Source organism: Mchenga conophoros, linkage group LG20, assembly GCF_057382185.1.
Source record: "Mchenga conophoros isolate Kocher_MC1m ecotype Shallow Benthic linkage group LG20, M_conophoros_male_GT1.1, whole genome shotgun sequence".
Lineage (NCBI taxonomy): Eukaryota > Metazoa > Chordata > Actinopteri > Cichliformes > Cichlidae > Mchenga > Mchenga conophoros.
Window position 1 is genome coordinate 19789405 of NC_140545.1, and position 11783 is coordinate 19801187.

At 43.9% G+C, this 11783-nt stretch overlaps 1 protein-coding gene across 1 annotated transcript; it reads left to right on the plus strand.

The window, feature by feature from the left end:
- Positions 1-1074: 1074 nt before the first annotated feature.
- On the plus strand, positions 1075-5567 carry LOC146550658 (XK-related protein 7-like). Its single transcript, XM_085260362.1, has 3 exons — positions 1075-1624; positions 3750-3949; positions 4218-5567. Exons 1-3 carry the CDS (start codon positions 1098-1100, stop codon positions 5177-5179), a joined length of 1689 nt encoding a protein of 562 aa, XP_085116488.1. The 5' UTR covers positions 1075-1097; the 3' UTR covers positions 5180-5567.
- The last annotated feature ends 6216 nt before the right edge of the window (positions 5568-11783 follow it).

Genomic DNA, 11783 nt, shown 5'->3' on the forward strand with positions numbered 1-11783 from the left:
AAAACCTTTGGCCACTACTGTACAAATTCAGTAAGGGATCAAATAATTATTTCCCGCACCATTTACACTGGGTAAGTTTGAGCCATTCATTTTTAGTTCAGACTGTTTATAAAAGGGTGAATGTAGCCTTCAGTGAAGTGTTTATCTCCTCACCATTTAGGTGTTCTGAAAGTAGACCTGTTGAGAGTGGATCTAAGAACCCCAGGGACACCGCACAAGATACTCTGCCAGCTTCTCTGCTTTATCACCATTTTTGACTCTAAAAATAACCATAGTTTGCAAAATAAACCTCACTTTGCATTAAATATGACTTGAAAGCAGCGATTGAGAACATAAACTCAACAGAAAACTCACAGACTTCTATTTAACTGGACTGTTTTTGGAAGCAGAAGCCCCCTGCTGGCCATTTAAAGGAATGCAGGTTAAAGGCACTTCTGCACTCCCTTAGCTTCTTAGACCCAGGACCATCATTTGTATACAGTTAATGCACTTTACACACACATATAAGCAATGTTTAAAAAAATTAAGGCAGACTCTGTATTCTTTTTGTGAATGCTATGAGACCTCTTTGAGCTTCTAGGGGACCCTGGTTAGGAAACATTAAGCTACTATGATGTGTTAGTAATTTATAATGTTACAGATTACAGTTTTACAGTTTTAAAATGTGAAACTTTTATTTGTAATATTTATTCTTCAGCTTTATTATTTTTACTTTGTGTCGAGTAAACTATTTCTGTAGTTCTCCCACTTCTGTCTTTTAATAAATTCCTAGATTTGTGGACGGACAAACCCAAAGTAGGCTACCCGCTGTAACCGAACAGCTCAGCTCCCTTTGATGGAGAGAAATCTCCGCTCAGACCGCTTAAAATCTCATTTTCCTATATGATCTCCGATGATTGAGGAGCGGCAATGATCCCCCCCCCCCCCCCCCCCCCCCGTCCCTCTCTCTCTCCTACTCTGGCCCTCCTCCATGCCTCCTTTCCCCTCCCTCCCTCCCTCCCACACGCATTCATAGTCTACAGACCGACAGGCTGGGCGACCCCCCTCCCCCCCCTTCCATCATTTTCCCATCCCTTACTCGCTTCCCTACAACAAATATGGCCGCGAAATCTGACGGTGCACCCGTCTCTCTCCGAAACGCAATCCCACCCGAGTGCCCCTCCAGGTCGGACCCGCGGCCTCCCCAGCGCCGTCCCGACGAGCAGCGCTATACCCTCTCGGACTGCTGCTGGACGCTGTGCGCCCTTCTGGTGTTCTTCGCGGACGGGGCCTCAGACCTGTGGCTGGCCGCGGACTACTACCTAAGGAAGTACTACCCGCAGTTTGTACTGACTCTGGTCTTTGTGATAGTCCCGTCCGTGGTCGTGCAAGTGTTGAGCTTCCGATGGTTCGCCTACGATTTCTCGGAAACCGTGGAAAGCGGCACTGCCGCGGCCGCCGTGGTGGCAGCGTCGGAGCGCGACATCAGCACCAAGGACAGCGGCGAGCGGGGCGCTGGCCGCTCTGCCGCGGCCGGGGTGCTGCCAGGGCCGGGCACCGGGGGAGGAGCCCGGGGATGCTGCAGAGTCTTCGTCTGGCTCTTCCAGGCTCTCATTCACATCTTTCAGCTGGCACAGGTCTGGAGGTAAGTCAGAACACTCAAAGCGTGATCTGAGCCAAGGGGGGACTACACATTGTGGCTGTGTGTGTGGGGGGGTCTTTCAAAGCACAGCATCACTCCCTGTAGTTATGAAACCTAATCATTCAGGGAGGACTGCGCCCAAAATGCCAGAATATCTTTTTGTATTGTTTGACGTCTTTCACGAGCATGGAAAGGCAGATTTAGACTCCACCCTTCCACTCCCCCAACCCCCTGGCTGGCTTCTAGGTCAATCATCTGTCTGAAAATCACCAACTCATCCACACCAATCCCCTTCAAATGAAGTAAAATGGGAGGAAAACAAGAAGGAAGAAAAATCCTCTTGTCTGTTCAGTAGGAGGAAGGAGCCTGACTGCTCAAGAAGAAGGATAATAGTCATAAATGTCAGGAGAGTTGCTTCACATTTACAGTGATACTTGCCTCTCTATCACTGTTTGGTGTATTTTTGGTTCCTACCTTCAGGCTCTGGCTCTTATGTTTGCAAAATCCATATTCTCAAACCTCCCAACAGTTTTTTCCCTTCGAGCCATGTTCATACCCAAACATGTTTAATTACTGGGCGCTAAAAACAAACCGGTGTACACTTTGGCATTGTTCTCAAATAGATGGCAGTAGGTCTGTAGGTCAGCTACTCAAGCAGTGATGGTGAGTCGGTGCTCAAGCTTGGAGTGCCCTGATAGGCTTTGACAGGTTTGAACTGCTGCCAGCCAGGAGGAGCCATTCATCCAAACTGTAGTAGGTGGACGGTTAGACAAAATTACATTCAAAGACAAGTTGTGTTTTGCAGACATGTCGGGCTGTTGTAGAAAGAAAGATGCAAATCAGTTGTTTGATTTATCCGTAGGCCTGCATAATCTCTGTCCTCTCTCGCTCTCGCTCTTCCTGCCTCTTTAGACAGCCCTATGGGTAATAACATATATTGATTCCTTATTTCCTCCTGGAGACTAGTGTGAGAGAGCGTGTCCTGGATCACATTAAAACATTGTGGCGGCACAGAATTACCGGTAATGCCATTAAAGCTGTGGTGCGTGCCCCGTTCATTGCCGTTCTGCTGCTGCTGCTCTCAGAGCAGCGTGTCTGCACATTAAGAGGATTACCGCTGTGTGTTTTACCCTCAGCTGTTAACTCAGGAATGAGCCGTCACTGATACACAATTAGTCAGGTGAACCGGGATCAATTTGGGCCGGCTACCAGAATTGAATGTCAGTGCGCTTGAGATGTGATACGGGCTCGTGTCACACACAGGGCGTGCGATGACACTGTTTGTGTGTGTGTGTGCGTCCTCTTGTGTGGCTGAGTCTTTGACCCTCGTTATTGCACATATGCTCTATTTTCCCAGTCTGTTCCATCCCAAGGCACGCTTTGTGTAGCAGGGACCAGAACAAAAAAAGGGTTACACAATCTCCCCTGTGGTTCAGTGGGCTTGTTGACATAGGGCTTCTCTGACCCTTCTCCCCAAGGCAATTACTGAGGCGATTATAGCATCAGTCCTCCGTGACAACCACCGGTGATTTTCCAACATGTAGATGCTCTGTAGCGATAATCGTTTACACTCTGTATATTTGCATAGTGCAAACACATTTGTGCAGAAATATGTGTGCTTTTCTGCAGCATCCTGTTTGGTACCTATACAAGGTCACTGCAGAACGAATGGAGGTGGGACTACATGTCAGCAAAAGCTCAAGAATTCAACAAAGGATTTGCAGCGAGCTCTTTTCTCCCTTCTAACCTTCAGCCTTGAAGGTTTTCTCTCCGCAGCTCCTCGTATTTTACTTTTTCTGAACTCCTTGGACTTATTTTATTTGAAGAGAGACTGGAGACAAGCTTCACACATTCCCCCCTCTGATGTCTGTACTAAAATTATAACCACAGAGCTGCTTAGTTCAGTTTCAGTTTAATCTAAATCCCAGTGGGGCAAGTAACCAGCTTTCTGGCAAGAAGTACTGACGGCTCCCAGAGTTTGGAATAATGAGTTATGACTTCTGAGAGTCTGTGTTTGATGTCCAAAAGTTTTTGAAGCACAGCATTAAAGCCTAATCTGCCTTTTCCATCTCACAAAAACTAATGCACCGCTGAAAGTTTCTGAAATATATCTGCCTCTGATACTCAGGTATGTCCACGCCTTGTATTTGGGCGTGCAGAGCCGCTGGCACGGAGACCCAGAGCGGCGTCACTACTATTGGCGCATGATGTTTGAGAGCGCTGATATCAGCATGCTTCGTCTTCTGGAGTCCTTTCTGAAGAGCGCCCCTCAGCTCGTGCTGCAGCTCACCATCATGATCCGGGCCAATCAAGTGCTGCCCCTTCAGGGTAAGTGCCCCCAAAACGACCAATCACCACAGCCATCATGCACATGATCACATCAGTCAGTCATGAGTCTGCAGCCCACACTGTACGCACGCTGTGAGCGATGAGTCACTTGAGCTCGCCTCAATCAGGCTCCCACTGAGATGAGGGAAGTGCATTTTCTTTCTGTGCTACATGGTGAGACAGTTAACTCACAGCCATTTCTATCCCATCTTACTCCTCTTGCCAAATCTCTGTCTCTCTTCCTCCCTCTTCTCCGCTCTCTCCCCAGGGCTTTCAGCTTCTGCCTCACTGATATCCCTCGCCTGGATGATCTCCTCCTACCAGAAAGTCCTGAGGGACTCCCGAGACGATAAGCTACCCATGACCTACAATGCAGTGATAGTTCAGATTCTGTGGCACTTATTTACCATCGGAGCTCGCACACTGGCGTTTGCCCTCTTTGCCTCCGTGTTCCAGCTTTACTTTGGCATCTTCATCGTGGCCCACTGGTGCATCATGACGTTTTGGATCATTCAAGGCGAAACGGACTTCTGCATGTCCAAATGGGAGGAAATCATCTATAACATGATGGTGGGTATTGTCTATATCTTCTGCTGGTTCAGCGTCAGAGAGGGGCGCACCTGCTGCAGGATGCTCATCTACAGTCTCACTGTGTTTGTTGAGAATGTGGCACTCACCACCTTCTGGTACCTGTACCGCAGCACTGGCGAGCGCCAGAGTACCTTAGACTTTTACGCTGTCATGATGGTGTGCGTGGTGGCCAGCAGCTATGCTCTGGGCACCTTCTTCATGTTTGTGTATTACTGCCTGCTGCACCCTGACGGTGCAGTTTCAGGGTGGAGTTACATAGTGGAGAAGGAGGTGCCCGTGGAGGCTCTGGCCTCGCCAGCCTCCAGCCTCCCTCCTGACCTGGTAAGCAGCCCTCCCAGGACCCTTCAGAGAACTAAAGGGTCAGACAGAGAGCCGGGGATAGATGGGGATGTGTTTAAGGTGCGGCCACCTCGGGGAGCTCAGACCCCAGTGCCTCATCTCACACCCAGGACAGAGGGCCCCGTCATCCGGATAGACCTGCCCAGGAAGAAGTACCCCGCCTGGGACGCTCACTTCATCGACCGTCGGCTGCGTAAAACCATCCTGGTGCTCGAGAGTGCTGCCCCCGTTACACCGAGGATTCAGTACCGCTGCCTGAGCACTCCCAAAGAAGTGATGGAGTACGAAACCACCGTGTAATGCGCCGATGGTGCTGTGACTCAGCTTGTTCCTGTGTGGACATCCTGCCTTAAATAAAAATGGCAGGAGGATGACTCTCACTGAGTGGTCAGGTTTAACTCCACACTTACTTAACGGCTCTCTGTTCTGGCCACAAACAGCCACATCAGGGGATGGAGTGTTGCGTGTTTACTTTCTACATGGGGCAAGATTCTGCGATATTGTCTGGTGACGGTGCATATTTTGGTTTCTGTATCATTTCTCAGGTCAGGATGTGTTACAGAAAGATATGGAAGGTAGAGAGGATCACAGGCAGGCAGAGAAGAGGACCTGTTATCAGTCAGAGGCAGAAAGTCCTCCTCGGCGAAGGTGCTTCAGCAAATCCTCGTCAGGTGGTCGACAACAGAGACAAGCCTTCAACATGCATGATTATTTATGGCAGCTAAAACTCAAACATCACCGAGTGAGTAGGTAGACTCGCACTGCATTTTTAAACACCATCTTATGTAGACGCAGCACGGGTAGTGGTCTCCCGAATCACAATTTTCCATAGCTATTCACTCATGTTGAAGGAGTCTCTGAAAATGCTGTTTCTAATCCAAAGGGCACATCAAAAGCAACATTTGAGTTGAATGTAAAAACAGTTGAAAATGTGATTATTTGTGACAAGGCTTTGAGCATTTTCATGCTGTTAGTGGGATTGTCATCATTCCTGTGACACTATATTTGTTTTTTGTTTTTAAGGTAAGCTATGTGCGTGTTTACAAGCAATCTGTTATTTTGGGGACATGCCATCACTATTATAACAAGATGCACCTTCCTCCAGAATGTGTATGTACTGAACACTGCATTTTACAGGACTCAACAGCTGTATTTTCATACTGCATCCATCTTCCACAACAAAAACAAAACAGGACAGATGATACTTTACATGTAAAATACTGTAAAATGAAGAAGTTGTTGCAGAGGGACAGCACTGTCTGTATTTGTACTGTATTCATATTTTGTTGTCTGAACAGTGTTTTAAAAAATAGCTGCAGACTCCTAACAGAATAGCTTTGATATTACTGATGGTACAGGCATGTAGTACTTTTGGTAGCCCTTTATTTTGCCAGTCTGTGATTTCCTAATAATTTCCTCAAAAGCTTTTTAGGACTAGTTTTGTAGTTTGGCACAAGCAGATCAATAACATCCAGAGAAATTTTAGTGAACATATTAAAGCACAGCATTAACATCACTTGTCTAACTCCTCTTCACAGATCTTTTGGGTCTTATAGGGTGTGGGGCATACCCCCTGTTAATTGGGTGTGTGTTGACACATCACTCTAGAGCACAATCCTATTAGGATCTGGGAAATTTGGATGCTGGCGCTCCTCCTAGGGCTGTTTATTGTGTTCCTTGAAAATGAGAAAGGCCATGTTTGGTGCATGGTACATAGTCTGGTTTGAGGAAATCACTGCTACAGTAGCAGAGATGTGAACAGAGGCAAACAGACTGTTGCCTCTGTTCACAAAACAGACTCCTTTTGCGCTGTGTTGTGAAAGCCTATTGGCCAAGAGTCTCCCAAAGAATTAATTCTGCTGACGACAATCAGAAAGTGATGACAAAGCTTTTTGGTGCCATTCGTGGGCAGCTGAGAATCTTCAGCTTCACTTTTATATAAAGAGGAAAGAAAGAGAGCGCTTGGAGAAAACTAAGCAAAATCACAGGACCCTTGTAAATTGTGGAAATATTGTACTTATTACTTAAATCCAGAGTCGTTCTTCTTTTGTCTGTAAGGGGCAGATATTTGAAAAAGGGACTTTATTCTTTTGAGTAAAGCTCAAAGTTACATCCACGTGAATTCCAGTCCACCCGTTACAGTTTACAGTTTTTTTTAGTATATATAATTCATTCATTCTACGCTAATTATTGTAAACAGTGTTTTTGTATTTGTAGACAAATTGCCAACAGCTTTACACGTTTTGTTGACCTCCTGAAGGTTTTGGATGCATTCTTGTAAACTGTGCATGTGGAGACCGAAAGAAGGACTGGGTTTGCAGTCAACTATCACCTGAAGAGGATTTAGCTTTTTAGAAGCTTTTATTTTAAAGTCACCTGCGTAAAACAGTGATCAGTGCATGTAACTGGAACTCTTGGCCCAGATATCAGATATGAGTGAGCCCTTTTTTATTACAATTTACCCCAGTGTAATAGCAGTTTACAAATTCACCTAACAAATTAAAGCTTTCCAGTTCGGACCCTTGTGGTTGCGGGGCATCCAGCATATAAAATCTGCCAAATTAAACATGCAGCACTACCTCCTGTCACGAGTCACGACCCCGTGAATTAGGGAGCTGCTGAAAGTAGCACCACCCAAATTGAAATAATTGTTAAAAATGGACTGTTCAGCACAGTCCATTTTTAACTATAATTAGTGACAAATTACACTGAATTAAAGTCATTTTACATGAATCTTTTGAGGAAATTATTTTTAATTAATGGACTTATAAAATAAAGTTTTACCTTCCTTTCTTTTATCAGGGTTGTTTTTCTATAGAATAGTCACACAGGAGAGATTTTCTGACTTTTGTGTGTGTGTGTGTGTGTGTGTGTGTGTGTGTGTGTGTGTGTGTGTGTGTGTGTGTGCTCACATACCAGCATGTGTATGGGTGTATGTGGGAGAGTCCTGCCGTGTCCATTTAAATAATTTGAAGCTGTGTCTATGACAGTTTTGTTGTAAACACCGTCCTTTAAGCTGGTTTTTCCCAGATGGCAGAAACAAAAGAGAAAAAAAAAAGACCACAGAGCACCTTTACCACGCCTGCTGCAGTCAAAGAAAAAAAAAGCCAGAGAGGCTTTGATTATGGTGCTAACTCAATCCATCAATAACAACCACACAATGTACCATAAAATGAGTTTGTTGTGGCAGGAGTTGGGTGGGGCTGTACCTCAAACACAAAAGCTAGAATCTAAAAGCCTTAAGCTGGTCATGCCAGACTGTTGCTGTTCAGAGCAAGAAAAAAAAGATGGAACAAGAAGGTGGAGATGATTTCATGATGTTGTTGTTGCTAAAATAAAGAGCAGTGTGTTTACCTGACTATCTGTTACTATCTTTTTGCATAGATAGAGGGTGAATGACTGTAATGAGTCGGAACAACAGGCTAGATGTAGGCAAACAAACATTGATTTTAGTCAACCAAAACATGATGACAGATAAAATTCTATCCATGTGCATGTTTCAACCTGCAGCATGTTGATAGAGGTTGATATTATCAAGACTCAAGACTTTTTTTTTTCTTTTTTTTTTTTACATTGATTTAATACTTCAGTCTTACAGTTGGTGGTGAGAAGTTTACATACACTTGTCACGGGCATCAATGTCACGGTAGTTTGAATGAACTCTACTAAGAAAAAAGGTCAATTATTCAGCCAGACTTATGGCAGAAGCAGGTTACAAAAAGTATTGATCGATTTGCAACTTTCTAAGAGATATTTGATCAAATGTTAGTGGAGGTGAGTGCATAAATTGAACCTGTATGTTTACTTTTAAGCCTGTTTGGATTAGAGAAAACCTGTGCACCCAATTCTTGTTTTTTTAAGTCCTTATAGATGTAAGCTGTACAACCATTCCACTCTGAAGAAAAATCACTTTAAAGAAATCAGCAAAAGCCCCAAATTACCACAAAATTCATGCCCATGATAAGTGTATGCAAACTTCTGAGCACAGCTGTAGATAGATACTTCAGAGGCAGATCGACAGATTGTTCTGATTAGATTGAGTCTTAATCCCATCTCTGCAGGGGATCAGTGGATTATCAGTACTAAAGTTGTCAGTACTACCCACATCTCCAAACATCAGCACAACACAATCTGCCCCCTCTTTGGCACGCTGCTTGCAGTGTAATTCCCTTAAATGGTGAAGGAAGGAAAGGACCTATTGATTGCTCCCACTCAGGAGATGGAAAAGCTTTCACACTTCAGTTTCTGTCTCGGAGAAACACTCACTACGAGACTATAAGTGTGGAACCAAAATGCAAATATTGTGCTAACCGTCCCATTAACTGTGCTTGCTGCAGTACAATGAGATAACAAGCAGCCGAGCTGTCTTTGATCTCACAATTACAGTCTCACGCTCCCACTGACTTGTTCACAAATGCTAAATAGGTGCTGCTGTAATTTTCTCAAAAGCCAAACAATGGTGTGAAAATATCACTTCAACATTTATTTCTCCTAATGAGTCACAACTGTAAAATCACAGGCAACCATACAAAGACGAGGAATTTTTTTTTACAGCTGTCAACGACATCCTGAGGAAAGCTATCTGGGGTGTGAACAAAATGAGGAGGAGGAGCGCTAAAGCGATGACAAGATCAACTGATATCTGATCTATCATAAATTAAAATTTAAAAAGTAAAGAAGAAATGGCAGAAACACCCTTCAACCATGTTACAAGCTTTAATGTTCAATAGTTTGTCCACCAGAGGGCACTGTGCAACTTGGTGCCATATGTTTAGAACACCACAAACACAAGAAACAGCTGATCTGGGCAGAGTGTAACTGAGTAATCCACGACTTGTGACAATAAAACAAAATTATTACATGGTTACCAGTTTTAAATGAAGTGTTAAAATGAACAATTTCCCCACAGCAACGGGGTTTGTCTCCACTATAGCCCCCTTTTTATTAGTACCTGGGTCAACTCGACACAGTTCACCACAGTTTTCGGAGTTTTCAATTAAGTCATAGTACCTGGTACCAGGTGCCTGTTTAGTACCTGCTTGGCTGGGGTTCCAAGCATACTGAGCAAGTACTAAAATGTGACATCATCAGACTCCATGCCACCGATTTGCTGGTCAGTAGCGATGAGTCTTGAGAGGATCTCAAAAAAAATCAAAACCGCCATTTTTGAGGGAACAAGGGAAATGGCTACAAAAAACAAAGCCATGGTCCCCCAAGTCTAACGAAAACCACAGCTCGAGCAGCAGGCATATTCTTGCATCAACGTCCACCTTTGTTCTAGCATTCATGTCGCGTAATAATTATGGCACAGGATGCTCTGCAGCATTACTATGACGACAACCACACACACTAGGTGGTACTGGATTGTAATGAAAAACCAGTCGATCCGAGTTGAGTCGTGGCGATCCGTGGCGATACATGACCGATCTGTGCCGAGTCCATCCAAGTAGGTACTAATGGAAAAGGGGCTTATCGGGCTGGGGCTTTTCTTTGTGACTTTTGCATGTTTTCCCCATGTCACCCATTGTCTTTGGGTACTCCAGCCTTCTCCAAAAAACTTGCAGTTAGTGGGGTTAGGTGAATTGTCTTTCTGTATTAACTCTGCAACAGACAGTCAACTTGTCCAGGGGTCATCCAGCTAGGATAGACACCCCTGCAACCCTGAATTAGATAAGCATGAAAAAATGGTTAGGTTAGCAAGGACTCATAAATAATTACACGTAACATGTGTTAGAAAAATCTGTTTATTTTTGTGAATCTAGATGGAAAAATATCGACAGATATATGATATGTTAAATCAGAAAATATCGGCACTGGTATCAGTATCAGTCTTTAAAATTCCTGTATTGGGTCACGCTCTAATGCAGACACAATAATTAAGTAAAAGAATAATGAAATACTTGGATTTTATTCAACAGAAGTGAAACACAAACTTCTTAGATGGTCCGGCCCACACAGGAAGTCATAATGTTTGTTAAATAATTCAAACACAAAGGAGATATCCAGTTAAAAAGTGAGTCCTAGCAGACAGCTCCCAGCTACAGTTACTTGGGTCATCATTCATTCACCCACACGTCTTGAGTCATTCCCAGGCCAGATGAGATATGTAATGTCCCCAGTGAGTTCTGGCTTTACCCTGGGATCCTTTCCAGTTGGGTGTGCCTGAAAAAACCCCCAAAGGGAGGCATTCGTTCACCTATTAATCAAAGCAGGACTTTAGGCCATACTAGCATTCAAGTGGATGACTTATAAATAAGTGTGCAGTTGTTATCAATAGGAAAATGATCCAAAGAGAACAAAAGTGTTTTTGTGCAAGGCTGTCAACGTGCTTTGCTATAGCTAATGCTATAAAGTTGGACATTTTAAGATGGCAGTCTTTGGAGACTGATTCACTTTTGGAGTCAGCCTCAAGTTGAACCCTAGAGGAAGTGCAGTTTTTTTGACACTGTTGCATTGGCTTCTTTCAGCTCCAGAGACTGCTGCTTGAATATAACACATCTAGAAAAAAATGTTTGCTTCCTTGTTGATTTTCAGACTTTCTTTTATGATAAAACACCAAAACATTTATAGAGCTTGAATGCTCAATAAGAGTGGAAAATTGCTAAATAAATGTCAATAAGTACATTATCAACATTTGTAGATTACACCAGCTTGACTGAATGTTTTAGGAATCGCATGTCCATAAATGGCCTATAGAATCTCTCAATCCAGCCAACATACATAAAAATCAAATAAAACTCCCAAATCAGTAAGATGCAGCGCTATGCTAAACACACAGAGGTAACTGACGGCAAAATTCTTTAACTCATTTAAACTGCAGTGTATTTCATCAGAGACCTATGCAGTGTTGCATATCAGACAACTAGCCAAATTGAAATTATTTAAATGCAACTGGAGCCTTTAG